The sequence below is a fragment of the Poromitra crassiceps genome (assembly GCF_964638095.1).
Source record: "Poromitra crassiceps genome assembly, chromosome: 1".
NCBI lineage: Eukaryota > Metazoa > Chordata > Actinopteri > Beryciformes > Melamphaidae > Poromitra > Poromitra crassiceps.
In genome coordinates, this window is record NC_139623.1 from 45,347,232 (window position 1) to 45,367,648 (window position 20,417).

General features: G+C 44.2%; 1 protein-coding gene across 2 annotated transcripts in view; it reads right to left on the bottom strand.

The window, feature by feature from the left end:
- The window catches only part of LOC310786774 (cell adhesion molecule DSCAM-like), a gene marked incomplete at both ends in the record, with an annotated part of 256,515 nt that overhangs the window by 70,852 nt on the left and 165,246 nt on the right, over positions 1–20,417 (bottom strand). For both annotated transcript variants that reach the window (XM_083648066.1, XM_083648065.1), the window contains 7 exons: positions 3,913–4,092; positions 5,451–5,570; positions 6,031–6,309; positions 12,683–12,958; positions 15,823–16,119; positions 16,866–17,141; positions 19,282–19,560. In XM_083648066.1, the coding sequence (XP_083504192.1) occupies positions 3,913–4,092; positions 5,451–5,570; positions 6,031–6,309; positions 12,683–12,958; positions 15,823–16,119; positions 16,866–17,141; positions 19,282–19,560 (1,707 nt within the window). The remainder of the gene's footprint in view (positions 1–3,912; positions 4,093–5,450; positions 5,571–6,030; positions 6,310–12,682; positions 12,959–15,822; positions 16,120–16,865; positions 17,142–19,281; positions 19,561–20,417) is intronic.

Consider the following 20,417-nt stretch of genomic DNA (forward strand, 5'->3'; position numbering starts at 1 on the left):
ACGGGACCCTTTTATTATGAAGTATGTATATGAAGTTAAATGTGTTTTGTTTGCTACAGTAGCCTACATGTAGTTTGATTAGCGATGCGATTATCCACAAACAAGTCGAGGCAACAACAATCATTTATAAACACTGCAGAAAGGTAAGCAAAGTAGAGAGGAGTCCAAGCAGAAACAGTCAAATAAGGCTGATATCTGATCGTAATAACAGGGAGATGTATTTAACATTAGCATCTGTAACTGTGGGGGAGCAGTTTCCCCAAATAGAAAAAACTACACAATGGGGCTTTAACATCAGAGAATGCTGATTAAGAAAACTCGTCAATGGGGGTAGGATGTTTGGCTGTAAATCACACACCAAAATGACTGGAACGGCTGCACTGAGAGAGCTGATGCTTCTGTGTGCACGGCTGGGTGTTTGTCTGTGAGGGGGGTGATATTTTGGGAGTCATGGGGGAGGTAGAGGATTGGCAGACAGAGAGACAGTCAGCGGGGAGCGCTCTGCTCCAGCTTGATAACAGCCTCATCTAGCATGTGACTGGTCGAAATGAGCAACATGCTACAGTGGGCCGTCTGGAGCTCACACATCACACGCGCACATACACACACACACACACACACACACACACGCACACACGCGCGCACACACATGCGCACACACACACACACATACACACACACACACACACACACACACACACACGTGCAGCCGTGTACGCATACAATCACATACAAGCTTGGCTTCTACAATAAATGTTTGCACCAATCCAGGAGTGTCACATAAAGCATTTTCCATTTTCCAAGCATTAGACTATTTTCCTCAGTCATATTTACTGTAGACTGTTTTCCTCATTCATATTTACTGTAGACTGTTTTCCTCATTCATATTTACTGTAGACTGTTTTCCTCAGTCATATTTACTGCAGACTGTTTTCCTCATTCATATTTACTGTAGACTGTTTTCCTCAGTCATATTTACTGTAGACTGTTTTCCTCAGTCATATTTACTGCAGACTGTTTTCCTCAGTCATATTTACTGTAGACTGTTTTCCTCAGTCATATTTACTGCAGACTGTTTTCCTCAGTCATATTTACTGTAGACTGTTTTCCTCAGTCATATTTACTGTAGACTGTTTTCCTCATTCATATTTACTGTAGACTGTTTTCCTCTGTCGTATTTACTGTAGACTGTTTTCCTCAGTCATATTTACTGTAGACTGTTTTCCTCAGTCATATTTACTGCAGACTGTTTTCCTCTGTCATATTTACTGTAGACTGTTTTCCTCATTCATATTTACTGTAGACTGTTTTCCTCATTCATATTTACTGTAGACTGTTTTCCTCAGTCATATTTACTGTAGACTGTTTTCCTCAGTCATATTTACTGTAGACTGTTTTCCTCAGTCATATTTACTGCAGACTGTTTTCCTCAGTCATATTTACTGCAGACTGTTTTCCTCAGTCATATTTACTGTAGACTGTTTTCCTCTGTCATATTTACTGTAGACTGTTTTCCTCTGTCATATTTACTGTAGACTGTTTTCCTCTGTCATATTTACTGTAGACTGTTTTCCTCAGTCATATTTACTGCAGACTGTTTTCCTCTGTCATATTTACTGTAGACTGTTTTCCTCTGTCATATTTACTGTAGACTGTTTTCCTCTGTCATATTTACTGTAGACTGTTTTCCTCAGTCATATTTACTGTAGACTGTTTTCCTCTGTCATATTTACTGTAGACTGTTTTCCTCAGTCATATTTACTGTAGACTGTTTTCCTCAGTCATATTTACTGTAGACTGTTTTCCTCTGTCATATTTACTGTAGACTGTTTTCCTCAGTCATATTTACTGTAGACTGTTTTCCTCAGTCATTTACTGCAGACTGTTTTCCTCAGTCATATTTACTGTAGACTGTTTTCCTCAGTCATATTTAATGTAGACTGTTTTCCTCAGTCATATTTACTGCAGATTGTTTTCCTCAGTCATATTTACTGTAGACTGTTTTGTCTGTTTGTGGCTCGAAATGGTTAACGAGCTAATATTTTGGTCACTCAGTGTTTTTTTCAGCCTGACGAACGTTGCTGCCGCGGTCTTAGCTATTGTAGCTAAGAGCTGGCTAGCTAGTTAATATGCCAGCTGTCTCAGTCAGGATCGAATTGTCATACGTATGACTAGCGCTCCATTGAGTTGTACGTCATCGTTCCATTTTCGCAACTAACTTAACTTTTTGAAATTGAACACAAAATTAAGTTGACAAAAATATTTGGCATACAGTGTTGTGAATCAACACTGTCACGACATGACTCAGAAACATGAAATCATATAACAAGAATGCAAAGTCTCTGCGTGTGAGTGAGCATAAATTGTGTTCGGCCACAACTATGCCATTTTACGCGCAATCGTGCTGAATCTTTCAGGAAGTGTAAAGAGCACCCCTGCGGGTGACCTAACCGAGCCGGATTTTTTAATTCGGTAATTAAGGCCGATTAATGGCCGAATTAGTGATGGCTGCGCAGATTCATGGCCGAACCTGCGATGCTGTGCAATGGCTGCGCAGCCTCCACCGCTCACACAGGGACTCGATGCGGAATACCGCTAGTATGGAAGCGGGCTTTAACTTCGGTGTAAACATATAAAAAGCAATCAATCAGTAGAGCACCAGAAAATGGCCGCCATGAACAAGGCTTGAAGGCTGTAGTAGGGCAAGTTTTAACTTTGCATACTTCAATTAACTCATTCATGGCCAAAGACGTCTTTGACGTGTTATCAGGAATAGCCCAGAGGGCCAATGACGTGTTTGACGTGTTTTTGTTTTTATTAGTGCAGCGCGTAGTTCAAACACTTCCCCAGCCTGTGACATGTTATCAGGTCCCTAGCCTCAAAGTCAAGCCGACAACACGCGATCAAACACATACCGCAGCTGTTGTTTTGAAATGAGCAGGAGGAAAAACAGAGAAACGCGCTTCCTTGTAGAGAGGAAAAACGCCATTGAAACGCCCCTCGGCGCGCTGCACTGCTCGCCTTGCTGCAGGGCGAACCTGGATTGAGTTGTTCGCAGTAGTCAAACCCGTGACGAACATGATCGATCCGGTTCCAGCGCCTGGTCCCAAAGCCAAGCCCGACCCGTTCCTGTGTCGCAGCATTCGTCCCAGCCCGAACGAGAGGAGGAAAACGATGCGAGGCAGAGGAGGCTAGACGCTGATCTCAAACCAGTTTGGTGTTCCCCTCCTATGCTAATTTGTGGGGGAAGGAGGTGCGATCCAGCAGCAGCTGTGGACAGAACTCTCTCTCTCTCTCTGTGTGTGTGTGTGTGTGTGTGTGTGTGTGTGTGTGTGTGTGTGTGTCTGTGTCTGTGTCTGTGTGTCTGTCTGTGTGTCTGTCTGTCTGTCTGTCTGTCTGTCTGTCTGTCTGTCTGCACACTCACTCACACTGAGTAAACTGTATTGTTGAATGTAAAAAAGCACTTCATGTATATATATATATATATATATATATATATATATATATATATTTTGTCATTTGTGTCATAATGAATAATATTTACATGTCTGATGTCAATACAGTTCAAAATAAAAGAATTGAGAGCGAGTTCTGCCTGAGATTGTGTCTTTTACAAAAATTGCCTTTTCTGCTGTTTCTCTTCTCCGAGATACCTTTTTGGTGAAAACAGGGTGTATATAAATGGCTATAAGTAGAGTACAGAACATGCTAAAAGCTCACTTTTTTTTCCTGGTGAACCCAGAGACGTACATCTTCATTTTGAGCTATTGCAAATCACTTTGGTGCTAATAGATAATTTACTGTGGGTCTTGAAATATGACCAACAATTATGAAAATCTTTGGCCTGTGCTAAATATTGGCAGTCCTAAACTGGCCATGAATGAGTTAAAGAATCTTCCCTGTAGGACTTACTTTTGACATTGAGGTACATGGACTTGCTGACATCGGCGCCGACGTCGTTGCTGACCCTGCACAGGTAGAAGCCACTGTCTTCTTCCAGCACGTGCTTGATGAGCAGAGAGCCGTTGACCAACACCTCGATCCGGAAGCCTGAGTTGAGGGCGATGGGTTGGAACTGCGGCACCCCGGCACCTGTTGCAGAGAACAGAGTGAACGTCAGCTGGGGTTGAACTGACTAGAAACAGAGCGTGCGCAAACGCTCCTTTCTAGTCTATTGTGCCTCATCCTCGTCCTTCTTCCTGTTCTCCTCTTCATCACTCATTCTTACCATCCCTCGTTGGTTTCCCCTCGAGGTCGCAGATGCAGATGCAGGTCATAGATGCTCGCCCGGCCTCGCCCGCTATGTGGGCTCACATATGCAGCTCGGAAACGCTGCAAAAACCTCCAAATATCGCAAAAACAATTCTCACGCTTGAGGGAGGTGGAAAAGTCGGGTGTATCGATAAAAGGAAAATGTGATAAGTGCAGCGGAAACAGCGATATTCCGTTGTCTCTCCATTCAAAAACCATGCAGTTTGCCTTGATCACTGCAAAACATGACATGCCGTGTAGCCTACACACAATAGGGCTACACAGTAAATAATGCCATGGTAAATAAACAGCACAATACCCGCCATGGTAAACAGAGAAGACAGGCATATTAACTTTAAGGTGACTCACTTCTAGAATTGAGTGAAATTATACTCACTACTCAAACACAAGGTGATTGACAGCTCTATAATTCGCATAATAGCAGCGGATGGAAACGCAAATTATTTCGCATTTTCTTTTGCTGACTTTCTGAAAATTCGATGCACATTTGCTAAACCTTTGGATGGAAACCTTGTCCACCTTCATCCTTCCAACAATAAACGTTTGAATATTTGCACAAAATAACACTTATGGGCTCAGGCTGCTTCAATAGAAAAAAAATCACCATCAATATCGGCTTTTAAAAACCCACGTCAGGCTAAAGTTTGTGTCAATAATATTCGCATACCAATCGGCAATTGTGTATTTAGCAGCAGTCAAGCATGACTGACAAGCATGGAAGCCTATCTTACATAATGATACACCTATTTCCTCCTTTCAGAGGAACAATAGAGCTCTTCCTTGAACCATGGCTGCATCTCATCTGGCAGTGTTTGTTTGGACTTGCGGAGGTGTTTTGGCATTCAGCCTCAAGGCTGTGGACAGTATGTTTGTTGTGTTGGCATTCACAAACGGATCATCTGCCATCGAGAACAAGCTTGCCGTAGGACAAAAACACCCATCTTATTTTGCAATTCAACAAGATAGTCAAAAGGGAAGACAAGCAATTTGACAAGTCTATGAAAGTCTATGAAAGATGTACAGCACTTTTGCTGAACCTGAGCAGCATTGCATAGAGTAGTACGTTATGCGATATGTGTGTGTGTGTGTGTGTGTGTGTGTTTGTTGTGTGTGTGTGTGTGTGTGTGTGTGTGTGTGTGTGTGTGTGTGTGTGTGTGTGTGTGTGTGTGTGTGTGTACCTTTAGAGTACTCCCATTGGATGGTGGGAACAGGATAGCCTTCTGCAGAGCAGTTGAGTATCACAGCCTTTCCGTAAATACCGTCCTGGTCCGTGGGTCGCACCACAAATTTGGGAGGGACTGCAAGTCAAAATGATTCCCCATTGGTCAGTCATGTGCTGTATGTCAGAGCAGCATCCATAAGCGTATGTGCTGTATGTCAGAGCAGCATCCATAAGCGTATGTGCTGTATGTCAGAGCAGGATCCATAAGCTTATGTGCTGTATGTCAGAGCAGCATCCATAAGCTTATGCCCATTTCTCTCCAACCAAATATACAGTATACTGTAGTGATCATAGTTACGACGACTCCTGCATGTGAGCTGAACATTATGAGCACTTTAGCTGCACTCTTTCCCATGGGAAGACTAGCTGACTCTACAATTTACTGTAGCTTATGAAGATTATGCACAAGTTAAATCACAAAGACTGCTATTCATGCTAATCATCCATCCATCCCTCTCTCTCTCTCCCCTGCTGGGGCTTAAAGTCTTGGTGGCAAATGACAGCAGACCCAGAGGGCATTTGCCTGTACGACTCACCTCGGACGATGAGCTGGCTCTGGTGCTCCACAGAGGCAGCTTGGTTGCGAGCGACGCAGGTGTAGTTGCCATTGTGCAGCAGTGTGAGGTTGGAGATGCGCAGGGAGCTGGTGAAGTCTATGTTGTCTATGGTGACACCCAGGCTGGCTGGGATCGGCCGACCGTCCTTCTGCCAGGTGATGAAGACGGGCTGGTCGCCGGACATGACCACGCAGGGGATGAACACCCGCTGGCCAATGGAGAACCGAGGGAACTCAAACGGGTGGATGGTCGGTGGAACTGTGTAAGAAATGAGAGCACTTGAGCCGTGTTTTTGTGTCGTCTAGAAGGTGAATAAAGTGTTGTTTCATCGTTTCACATGTTTTACCTCAGCCTTGTGAGTCACACCTTTAATTTAAGCTTTAGTCTCTTTTAATATAGGGACATTATTACATACAGTATGTTACAACTGTGGCCCGGAGAATCGGAGCAGTGGGAGCCCCGTTGTGACGAAAACAGAGCTGAGCCAGAAGGCAAATCTATCGGTCAATCTTGATTCCTACCCTCACCTATGGTCATGAAGGATGGGTCATGAGCAAAAGAACAAGATCGCGGATACAAGCGGCCGGAATGGGTTTTCTCAGAAGGATGGTAGGCATCTCCCTTAGGGACAAGGTGAGAAGCTCAGTCATCCGTGAGGGACTCGGAGTAGAGCCGCTGCTCCTTTGCATAGAAAGGAGCCAATTGAGGTGGTTCGGGCATCTGGTAAGGATGCCACCTGGTCACCTCCCTAGGAAGGTGTTCCAGGCACGTCCAGCTGGGAGGAGACCACGGGGCAGACCGAGGGCTAGGTGGAGAGATGATATATCCACGCTGGCCTGGGAACCCCTCAGGATCCCCCAGTCAGAGCTGGCTAATGTGGCCAGGGAAAGGAAGGTTTGGGGTTCCCTACTGGAACTGCTACCTCCCTCCATGACCCGATCCCGGATAAGTGGACGTGGTTGAAGATGATGATGATGATGTTACAACCCAGCTAAAAAAAATTGGTTGAGTCATACACCAAAGTTAAAACAAAAAACTAAGGGAAAATAACAAGACAACACAAACGTCTTCTTAAGCCCAATTGAGAGCACCGGGCCGAGTTGTACCTAATCACCCAACGACCCCAACAGCAGGCTCCTGCAAGACAGGGCCAGGAGAGTGAGAGGGTTGTTACATAAGCTCAAATCTTATCAGATGGGGGACCCTGGGACAGGATCTTATCAAATGGGTCCTTGGTCTAATTTGTGTCAATTTAGAGGTCCTTGACGTGAAAAAGTTTGAGAATCACTGCTCTATTTTACTTAATTTGATTTGATTATTTTATTGTTCTTTTATTGTACATTGTAATCTTTTTATTTCTCTATGCTCCTTTCTTTTATTTATTTTATTTCAAGCACTTTGAATTGCCTCTTTGTATGAAATGTGTAAACTTGCCTTCATTTTAAGTGCAGGATTAAATCTCTTTGCAAAAGTTGCTCAGAAACAATGGCCAGACCTTTACATGTGTATAAATAACAGGTTTATATATTTGAACTGGCAGAGCCAACTCAGAAAGCCCTCCCATAGCAAATCAACAGCCATAATTCCCTATTCATCGACCTTATTATTAATATCAAAACCTTATGCTTCGATGTCAAGAATGAGAGAAACATTGTATTACCTCTCCCCATGCAGAGCGGTACAATCCTCACTCAAACAACTAATTTATCTCACGTAACAGTCTCTCTCTGTCTCTCTATCTCTCTCTCCCCCCTCTCTCGCTCTCTGGGGACACCGTAGCCATTGTGAGAAACAGATGCTTTGGAAAATTAATGATTTAAAATAACATTGTAATAAGCGGGCACTTCAGCGCTTATTTAATTCACAACAAAATAGGCATAATAGGCTCCTGGGGATTCCCTCGCTCTCGGCAGCGGCGGAATGCTAAGCAGCCGCGAGGCAAATTAGCCGAGGCGGAATGGTGGCGCGGCTTTGTCTAGGCTGTGTGATTTCCCCCTCGCACACTCGTTAGTGTGCCGAGACACGCCGGAGAGAGAGAGGGGGGGGGGGGGGGGTTGCCCATCCGACATTTCAAATGATGCAGCGTCATTGAAGAAAGCCATCTGAGGTTATCATCATCTGGCTCCGCTCAGCCTCAGCACCTCTGCATATTCAGATCAGCCCCCAGATAAGCTGGCTGGGATGATGGAGATGGTGCCCTGCTATCAGTGATGCGAGTGCTTTTTTTTTTTTTTACCGGCTCTGATATAGAAATGTCCCTCTCCATATCAGTGTTTTCTTTAACATGGCATGGTAGATAATATAGCTGATGCTCTAATGTATTTTCTGAATGTGATGTAGGCTACACAGCACATAAGACAGTTGGCGAAGACACTTAAGGGTCACGCGTGCGTTGTGATAAAGTGATGCAATTGGTGATTCCTTCTTAGTATCCACAGGACTGAGGGATTTGTGATGAAGTACACATGTACTCATCAAATACTGTCTCGTGATATTGTAAACCCTAGATATATACCCCAAGCTGCTTACTATATCCCATGGGTCATGTATAACTGATCGGTGATAATCATGACAGAGTACTCATGATTACTAGGGCTGGGTGTCGGTACTCTATACCTTTAAAGACGAGATTAACTTAACGGAGCCCAAATGGGTCGCAGTCACGTTTCAGAGTGAAAAACTAAAATTGTCTGAGATGACAGGTTGAAAGGCGGGCCATAGTAAGCATGTCGATGATTTGATTTGACAATTTGGGGGAATGGATTTGGCTTTGGCCAATCCTGCCGTGTTCCGCCCCCAAATCGAGTGGGATTCAGCGTGTTGTGGCACTACGTGAGTTAGAGCCGCAGGCAGCCAGCTGCCTTTGTGTGGAGCAGAGCGGAGAGTGCACCCTGTCGGCCTGAAATCTCCCGAGGGGCCGGGGTCTGAATTCAGCCTGAACTACGTTAACTAACGTTATCCTGGAATGCGATTTTAATGAGCCAGTTACATTTCTTTGCATTCTTAGACATTACCATTTGCTTTATTTTGTATGTTATATACAATTGGGCAAGTTAGTAGTTAGTTTATGGGCTAGAAATTCTGCCAGATTACAGACACTAGGTGCAATTTTCTCCTTCATTTAGGAGGAGAAAATTCTCCTGAAATAAAGATTGATTGACAGCTGCCATGTCGTGATATGATTGGTTGAAATGGGGTAGAAATTTGATAGTACTAGGTGACGTGAGCAAACTGTAGATTACTGGTATGAATGAAATCTTGAAAAATGTACTTTTGACGTGAAAAAGTGTGGGAAAATGAATAAATTAGATTTTTGTGATTTTCTTTGCATACATTAATAAATAGGTGCACTGAATACCCAGGTATTTGACCTAAAATGAAAACAATGTCATTTTCAGGTTCAGCTCGACTTTAAAGGTCCTATCCGTAAGTTTGGCCGGAAAATAAATGTTCACAACGTGTTTTCTATTACTAATGAGTGAATGTGCCTTTCCGTAACTTAAAAAACGAGCCCAGCCGCGTCTCTCTGCGTTCACCTAATGCAAAGATATTGCAGGATTTTCATGCTGGCCACGGGTTATACTTTCCCCCGGCAAATTTGGCAGATGTGACGTTCTGCGCGTTCAGAGCCTGCCTCTTGTCCTCATGGCTCCAGTGGAAATACCAACGAAGAAGACGGCTAACAGGAAGTGGCTAACATTACGTTCGTCACTAGCTGCCATCAAAAGCAAACAACAACACAGACTCCAGCAAAAAGTCCACACACACAAAAATAAATAAATATGTATCTAGTGATGCCCATCTGGCCAGACAGCAGCAATGTGACCGACATCAGGGGGAAACTAGAGTCGGGGGTGTGTGTTTTCGGTTCATGGAAAGACCTTGCTGCTTGTAGCTGCTGTAATGTTGTTTTGACCAGATAACGTTAGCTGCTTGCTAATGGATTTGCCACCTGGTCAGAAACTCCGCTAACATTACCGTCTTGTGTGAAGTAATGCAACAGTCGCAAATATGCCTAATATTACTACCGTTATGCTTATGGTCATGGAACATTATTGTTTGACTGCAGTTAGCTGCGGCGGTGAGACTGCCTATTATAATGTTAGCTTGATGCTATACGCGGCTAACTAATAGATTTAGCTATATTTATAGAAATTACCACCAGCCCCACTAATAACGTTACCGTCGTGTGTTGATAATGAATGTAACAGTCGTAAATATGCCTAACGTTACTGTCTGTTATGCTTATTATGGTACATTGTTTGTTCAGTTTGGTCAACTATTAGACGGTACCGGGGGAGAAGGCTCTGCCTCTGACTGCAGTTAGCTGCAGTGGGACTGCACATTAGTATAAAGTTAGCTTGATGCTAATCGCGGCTAACTAATATTGATTTACATTTATAGAAATGACCACCAAGCTCCACTAATAGCGTTACCGCCTTGTGTGGATAATGAATATAACAGTCGTAAATATGCCTAACGTTACTGTTATGCTTATGAAACATTGTTTGATTGTTCAGTTTGGTCAACTCCAGGCATTACTACAGGGGAAGCAGGGTAGTTCCTGGCACACGGTAACGTGAATATCCTTATCCATTTCCCCACAGCCAATGCAAGCCAAAACATGACCAAACATGCCAGTGGCATGTTTGTAGCAGCCACAATAACGTCTGATAATTCATCCAGAATCCTTCCTGGGCATCTCGAGGCTGATCTGACCGATAAATTGTCCAGGTTGCCGTTTTCAAGTGACTTTTATGAGTTAACGTTACAAAGTAGCCAACAGTCTGCTGTTGCCAGGCAGCTGCTTGTGTGCGTGCGAGTATGGTGCCCGTGCGTCAGCTCGTTCACACGCTGCCTGCAGTTACTCTAACGGCCACCGGTGTCAGTAATAGTTAGAACTTATGGATAGGACCTTTGAGGTATCGACCGAAATACCGAAATATCAACCCAGTACCCACCCAGTAGTATCAAAAGTTCTCCAGTCAAATGATACCTGCATTCAAACTTTTTTGTACACAGATCTAGGAAAAAAATATGATTTATAGTTTTGCTGGTAGCCAATCACCGTAAGCGTTTTAATAAGACGTGTGATTGGTCCACTACCGCAGCAGCTACAACCCATAGTCTGTGGTGGTGAAGTTGAGAGCGGTGTATGTGACGGAGTTGGCAGTTCAGTGTGCTGAGATGCCACACAAAAGAAAAGGTATAGAATGAAGTACTGGTTTTGGTATCGGTATCACTTTAAGGGTACTGGTACTGGTATCATCATTTTTTAAACGATACCATGCCTTAATGATTACACACAGTTAATGTTGCCTTTTGCTACCCAGCAAGCAAAGTTACGTCATGATGACGTTGTGATGACGTCTTTTAGTGACGTCCAGGCCTAGGCCAAATCACAGCCTATTTGGCCGTCTACGCAGACGTTGAAATATGACGTTACCATGAATGGGCATATTCAGTTATTCTGCTATGTACACAGTGTGTATTCAGCATCTTTATACATAATTACTGTATGTCCAGATTAACAGTTTATGCTACATTTTCAAAAAATAAAATACTGCCCCAACTGGGATTTGAACCTGGGGTCTCCAGCGTGGCAGTGCACTATTCTACCACTACACTATCTGTTTGCTGAGATAATTGGTGGCACGTTGAACTATACCATTTCAAAACATGGATGCTGTGTTGTTTATGTTAAGGGTTCTCTAATAACGGCACCGTTGTTACGACTTGAAGTACTTTACTTGGTAGAGCTGGTAAACATGTTACAGGCATGGAGACTAGTACGGCTCTGTCTGTCACTTCCTGACAGCTTCTGAATAGCACCAGTGCGCATGCTCCAACTGTTAGGCTTGCAATTCAGAACTAGCAAATGTCTATTTGCTCTTATCATTACAGATGCCTTTTCACTTGTTCTTTCAACAGTGTGCGTGGGGTCGGGACAGTTTAAAATACAAAAGGTAATTTCATTCAAACCTTAATCTCGAAGAATCATTGAGGGTTCCCTCAAATTTTACAAGTAGTGTCTCCAGCCTATTATAACGTTGTTTACCCAGCACTCCTGCATACCAGAGCACAGGCTAGATGAGACACAAATATAGCCTATACCGTAAGATGTAACATTATTATGGCATAAACATGTTTTTTATTTAAAAAGTATACGCGCCAAGTCTGTGTAGAACGGACATCACAGTGTGACCGTCTATAACCATGTGTGTAAGCAGCTGCAGAACCCCAAAATGATCAGCATTAACCCCATCCAAAATGCTACATTCCAACTTCCAACTTGTAAATGTAGTTTACGCTTCGCAGGTTATTTTATTTTATGCAAGTGACACAATGCAGGATTCCCCCACAATGTATCTCCTCGTAGACCCACCTCCACGAAACCAAACAGCTTGTTAATCAGTGCAGATTGTTTCCGCAAGTGCTGATCAGATTTTGGATAAGAGTAGACCAGGCTGTAAAATACGTGATTTATTTGACATTGATTGCAACCATTTAGTTATCCTCATGGATATTTCAGTGGTGAGTGAAATTAGTTGGATAGTGATACTCTGGCAGATCTGACTCGTCATTATGAATTGCATCCCATGTAGAACTGATCCGAGTCCGAGGCGCGTACCTTTCACACTGACATGGACACTCTGGTGTGTGGAGAGCTGCGGCTGGACCAACACGTTACATGTGTACTCTCCTTCATCCACGTCCTTCTGCACGTCGTACAGCTTCAGGGTGCCGTTGTTCTCGAAGGCCCGTTGGCGGTGGTTGTACGGCAGCAAATTGGAGTCCTTGTACCACTTGATGGAGTAGTACGGGTAGCCAATGACGCGACAGTGGATGTACATGTCCCGCCCAGCGATGGCAGTGAGGTTCTTCATTGGTCGTATGCTGGCAGGCCCTTAAAGGACACAATGGAGAAACACCTCTCTTAAAATGGTTTTGAGGCAGGGGGGTTTGTGTCAAAGAACTGTGCCGTGTTGTGTTGGTGTTTTCAATACACCACAAGGTTGCATGTCTTGATTCATTCTGCTCGCCAAGAAATAAACACACATTATCAAGATGATCCAAATTTGGACGTTTCAGAGTACCCGACTAATACATCCTTACTTATTTACTTGTAGTCAATCAAAGAAATACATCAAAGCAGCTCTCTTCCTTAGAGAGGAAATCAATTACAGGAGCAACACCAAATCATCTATTCTGCTCTGTATCCCTTCATAGCACATTTGCATGTTGCCTTGTCAGTGCGGGGGAGACTCCTTCCTGGATGAATTAGATGGAGGGTGAGTCTGAAGTGAATATTACCACCTCTTCGCTGCCGGCTGTGATTGCCTCTGACAAGCATTAGAGTGGAATGTTCCCTCTCCCCACTCATGCACCTATTATCAAAACCATTACTCATGTTCCCTCACTCTCTCGCACACTCGTCGCAAAACCAACAGAATAACCAATAGGCTTCCATAGCACAGGGCCCTATCAGGGAAATGGGACTATTACGCTTCTTTTTAACGCACTGTAGAGGACAGTTTAACTGGGCTCTGTAGTGTACTTTGAGCACGAGCACATCTAGGGGTTGCTACTCTCTTTAGCGCGATTAAGGAGCCAACGATGTGAGAAACAGTCATTACACGTTCTCTGCAATGGCACCTGTGGAGATTTATCTTCGCTGCTTGGCTGCGTTCGGCAGCCACGGCCCTTCGCTTAAGGGCTAACAGCATCGCCCTATTTAGCCTTACAACATGCAAGAACGAACACAATCAAATGAAGCCAATCAGTATACAGAAAGTATCCGCGTCTCAAATTAAGCCAATCAGTATACAGAAAGTACCCGTGTCTCAAATGAAGCCAATCAGTATACAGAAAGTACCCGTGTCTCAAATTAAGACAATCAGTATACAGAAAGTACCTGTGTCTCAAATTAAGACAATCAGTATACAGAAAGAAAGTACCCGTGTCTCAAATTATGCCAATCAGTATACAGAAAGTACCCGTGTCTCAAATTAAGCCAATCAGTATACAGAAAGTACCCGTGTCTCAAATTAAGACAATCAGTATACAGAAAGTACCCGTGTCTCCAATTAAGCCAATCAGTATACAGAAAGTACCCGTGTCTCAAATTAAGAAAATCAGTATACAGAAAGTACCCGTGTCTCCAATTAAGCCAATCAGTATACAGAAAGTACCCGTGTCTCAAATTAAGCCAATCAGTATACAGAAAGTACCCGCGTCTCAAATTAAGCCAATCAGTATCCAGAAAGTACCCGTGTCTCAAATTAAGAAAATCAGTATACAGAAAGTACCCGTGTCTCCAATTAAGCCAATCAGTATACAGAAAGTACCCGTGTCTCAAATTAAGCCAATCAGTATACAGAAAGTACCCGCGTCTCAAATTAAGCCAATCAGTATCCAGAAACTACCCGCGTCTGAAAATGAAGCCAATCAGTATGCAGAAACTACCCGTGTCTCAAATTAAGACAATCAGTATCCAGAAACTACCCGCGTCTGAAAATGAAGCCAATCAGTATACAGAAACTACCTGTGTCTCGAATTAAGAGAATCAGTATACAGAAACTACCCGTGTCTCAAATTAAGTCAATCAGTATACAGAAAGCACCCGCGTCACAAAAATTAAGCCAATCAGTATACAGAAAGCACCCACGTCACAAAAATTAAGCCAATCAGTATACAGAAAGCACCCACGTCTCAAATTAAGCCAATCAGTATACAGAAAGCACCCACGTCTCTGCAACAGAGCCATGCTAATGGCTTTGCACCGAGAGGAGAAAGCTTGAGTGCCCCAGTACTACCGTTACATGACAATGGCAATGGGACTTTTTCCACAGCTGCCATTTTGTGTCTAAAATGCAGGGTAAACACAGGTGCAGCCAAATAATTAATTAGGGCCCCAACACTGGAACACCTAAATGGATTGGACGTTGGAAACCCTAATTCATGTTTGGTTGCACCTGCCTTTTTGACACAACATGGGTGCTGTGAAAAAGGCCTATGCAGCCAACCATCTTCCCACAGAGAGCAGATAGCACTACAGCCAAACACTAGTGCTAACTGTAAATCACCCCAATGCTGTCCCAATATAAAGCTATCAGCAGGTGTTGGGTAGGGAGCGTGGCATTAGAGAAGTTAATGCTGACACCAGTGACTTGATGATAGGAGCGGCCACTAAAAGGGGGCTGTAGGAGGATGTGCCCCATTCTGAATATGACATTAAAGCAAGAAGGAAACGGGTCAGAGCCCAGCAGCTTTCTCTAGGTGAAAAAGAGGCTATAGCGACACATCTGGTGACTTAAAGGGCTTTTCTATATTTATATATCTATGAGTACACATGTAACAGCGTTGTGTTGGAGGTACTTGCAACAACCCATGTTAAGGGCTTACCCAGGGGTGGATTCGAACTGCCGACCCTCGGCTTATGGGAGGGACACGCTAACCACTCCACCAAGAGAGCTAGCTCCCTTGGCAGAGCTGATTAACGTGCCTTTATACTGGGGGAGTGAGTTTAACCAACCTACTCGCTACCACTCGGGACTCACGAGGAATCAGCACTGATTCACTTTGGTTACACACATATAGTACACCTGAAAGAGACAAGGCAAAACCCTTCGCAAACATAGTCAGGCACTCTCTCTCAACATCTGGCATCTGGCATACTAGCCAAGGTGAAAACGGACAAGAAAGGAATCAATCAAGACATGTTGATGTGTATATGTGATGGTGTGTTGGAAGAGCTGATCTGACAAGCACCTCTTACGTTTATTCGCGCCTGGTAGGAGACTGTCCCAGCCGAGTTGTTGCAGCTGCAGCGGTAGACTCCTCCGTCGGGGACCTGCGTCTGGCTGATGTTCAGGTGGCTGACCACGTGGCCCTCGCCGTTGCTGTAGTGGGAGATGCGGTGGCGGCTGTCCCGTGCCACCGCGTCGTCGTCCAGAGTCCACGTCACCCGGGGCTCCGGCGTGCCCTTCACCGTGCACGCGAGCGACACAAACTCGTTGATGTTGAAGACCTTCTCGCTGAACGAGGCCAGGATCTTAGGGGTGCCATCTGGGCACCAGCAGCAGATAGACAAGACAAGTAATGATGACTCTTAGAATAGAACATTACAAAAGTACATTTGAAGCCTCTGGATGGGTGTCTGTCCAGACGGATTTGCACATTCATGTCTGGTATAAATGAAGAGAATAAGACTGCAGATCAGCTAAATATGAATCCTTTCTCTGGCTCCACAACACCATTGATTATCAATAAGCTCTTTATACTGGGGTATGGGTCATGAGAGCCACACGCTGCAGCGACCCCGCTCGTGGATTCCAGCCATGCTCTCTTTCACAAAATCTAATCAAATGGGCTGGGCCCGGGCTGTACTGCAGCACTCATCATGTGCACACTAAATGTGAGCGGCAACACACACACACACACACACACACACACACACACACACACACAGACACACACACACACACACACACATGCATGCACACACAAACACACACACACGCACACACACACACACACATGCATGCACACACACATGCATGCACACACACACACACACACACACACACACACATGCATGCACACACATATGCATGCACACACACACACACACACATGCACGCGCGCACACACACACACACACACGCATGCACACACACACATGCGCGCACACACACACACACACACATACTCACATTGAGACACACACAAGCTTACACCGATACATACGAGGCGAATCCGTCACTTAGTGAATGCGGAACTCCACATACATCAGGAGCATGGTGATTACTGACCTTCCAGAATGACCTGAACAAAGTCCTGGGCGGACATCTTGCCATTCCTGGCGAAGCACTGGTAGGCTCCTCCGTCGCTCTTGGCCATACCGGCCATTACCAGGTTCTCCCGCCTTTGGCCTGTCATGCGGACGCTATTACCGGGGTAGATGAGCTCTCCGTTGCGGTACCAGGACAACTGGTACTCCTCGGAGCCGGTCACACTGCAGGACAGGGACACCTGACTCCCTACACTGCCCTTCACCTTCCGCGGGCTCACCACTGCCTTCAGGGGCTCTGGAGGAGGTGAAAAGGGGGTTTGAGGGGTAGATTTCAGTGGGTGATTTGAATAGGAATAATAGCATGAGGTAGTATGAATATCTGTGTTGCAGTATGCATTACTGTATGTAAGGAGTACTTCAGTACTTTATGTTTAAAGATATTAGATGTACTGTAGTGTTTCAAATGACTCAATATAAGCAGCCTCTTCCAACCTACAGTATACACTGCATTGTACATTGCGTGTGTGGTGCGAATCCAGAAGGCAGTCTTCACGTATAAAAAAATATAACTTTATAGGCTCATTTCACAGAAAACCTTTTGAGGTGGTAAAGCAGGAAATAACGCATGTGTAATCATTAGCATTAATGAGGGCACCTGGCACTGGAACACCTGGACAGCATGGAAGCATAATGGTATTAGCGTACAGCTGCTTTACTTCCTGCTTTTACCACTTCAAAAGGGTTGTTGTGAAATGGGACCATTGTCTATTAAAGGAACAGCTCATCCTAAAATCCAAAATACATACTGTATATTCCCTCTCACCTGTAGTGCTATTTATCCATCTATATCATTTTGTGTTAGTTGCCTGAGTTTTGGAGATATTGGCCGGAGAGTTTCTGCCTTCTCTCCAATACAATGGAACTGGATGGCACTCGGCTGGTGGTGCTCAAAGTGCCAAAGAAATACTTTTGAAAAACTCAACAGCAATGTCTCTTTCCAGAAATCATGACCCCGTTACTCAAGATAATCCACAGACCTTGTTATGAGCAGTTTCATGGAGGAATTATTTTCTTTTGACGGCAGCTACATGAGACTGCAAAAGAAAATAGTTCCTACATGAAACTGCTCACAACAAAGTCTTTGCATTATCTTGAGTAACCGGGTCATGATTTCTGGAAAGAGACAATGCTGTCAAGTTTTTCAAATGTATTTTTTGGTGCTTCGAGCCGAGTGCCATCCAGTTCCATTGTATTCAAGAGAAGACATCTCTGCGGCCGATATCTCCAAAACTCAGGCAACTATCCCAAAACGATATAGATGGATAAATAGCACTGTAGGTGAGAGGAAAAATATGTATTTTGGATTTTAGGGTGAGCTGTCCCTTTAAAATACATGCTAAACGAGGGGAAAGGGTACAATAGGCATACAAATCTGCAGCTTGATCTGTGCTCTCTGGTTGATTCTCCCCTGCAGCACAGGTGAGGGGAATTTAGCAGCAATCAGTTGCATGACACAGACACTCCTCCATGGCCTGTCAGTCACACTGGTCCGATGCCAATTGACCTACATAAAACGGCAACAGTGTGCCAAAGGGTCGGGACACCTACTAAAATACTAAAAGGGCGCTATTCTTCCAAGTCTGAGGTAAAGGCTACAATTTCTTCTCAATCATGAGTCGTGTTCGGAATGGATCACACATTCACTTACTCACTATTCCCCATGTAGTGTTTATATCATATAGTGAACTATATGGGGAATGATCAGAGTTTCGGACACTACCTCACTCTTCTCCTTTAGTAAACACGACCGAATTGCATTGTGGTATATGGGAGAAAATGTACTGTAGGATACAACCGACTATTATAGTGAATTACATTAAAGTCGAGCTGAACCCAAAAATGACTTTTCTTTTCTTTTAGTTCAAATACCTGGGTATTCAGTGCACCTATTTAATAATGTATGACAATTTTTTTTACAAAAATCTAATTTCTTTCGTTTTTCACACTTTTTCACATCAAAAGTTCATTTTTCAAGATTTCATTCATAACAGTAATCTACAGTTTGCTGACGTCACATAGTACTATCAGCAACCTGTCCTCTCAGACAAGCTATGTTTTCAGTCTAAAACGGACACCGACCCACGCGCTACTTGGGCTCCATTGGGTTCATTTCGACTTTAACAGTTGAGAATTCGGACACATAAAAAAAAAGACAAACACTCTATATAGTCCACTATTTCTGTAATAGGGAATGGTTTCGAACAGGGTTATTGTCTCATATCGTTTCTGGTAATTATACGGTACCAAGGTGTCCCAACTAATCTGACAATGATTGCTGTTTGAAAATGTTCCATGTAGCACCTTTAAAGATCTGGGCTGACATGTATACTTTCCTATCTATCCCCGTTTGAATGGACTGGCCCATTGGCACTGACCTTTGACCTGTAGTCTGCCATCCACTTCAGCATTGCCATAGCTGTTCCACACCTCACACACATACGTCCCGGTGTCGCTGGGATGGGCCCTCTCTATCAACAGGCCCGTCACACTCTGTTTGAAGCGCGGGTCCATCTCCAGCGGCCGGTTGTCCTTCAGCCAGCGGTATTTGGGCACAGGGTGACCGGAGGCCTTGCAGGGCAGTTCCACCCGATGGGACGCCATCACCTCGCGGCGCTCAAAGCTGTCCAGGATGTGGGGGGCTGAGTTGGTGGGGTCTGCAGGGGGCAACAGGTGCTCGTGAGAGGGAGTCCTATTTCATCGCACTGATTTAGTTGCTTTTGTTGTTAATTTATTGTCTTTTTTGTGTGCATTTTGGTCCTAGTGAAATGTTATGCGATCTCTCCTGTTTTTAAATATATCTGTACAGTTTGGTTTGAACAAGTAAAACTATTTTTATAAGCATTTTATGAAATGTCTATGGGAAAATAAATGGCGGATGAAAATCTCTGGTACAGTGCTGAAGCAGGAAGTGACGTTCCCCTTTGGCTCTCTACTGAGAACCAGTGTCTCCTGCATTACATTACAGGCTTTCTTGGGGAAGCTAAGCAGGTCTCACCTAGGATATTCCTTGGATGGGAGACTGGTGCTAGACTGGTGTTGGGAGGACCAGGTGCTCTTACCTCTGATCTCAGGAATAATCTCCCCATTGCCCCAGAGCAGAGACAGGGACTCTGTCCTGTCCTGTGTGAGTGAGCACCGTCCTTCGGATGAGATGTTAAACCGAGGTGGTGACTCTCTGTGATCATTAAAGATGCAAGAGTAGCGGTGTAACCCCGGTGCCCTGGCTAAATTCCCACACAGAATAAAGAAATAGAGTCCGCACACTGGAAGAATCAAGCTCCCGCTCAGTTTATTGATGTTTCGATCTTACGATCTTCATCAGAATGAAGATGAACATCATAAGATCGAAATATCAATAAACTGACCGGGAGTTTGATTTTTACAGTTTGCGGACTCTATTTTTTTATTCTAGTTAATCATTAATTTGTCCTGCACTTGCCTACTGAAGTGGATGTGCGCACTTCACTTTCTAAATTCCCACACAGGCCTTCCTTCAATCAGCGTCACATAA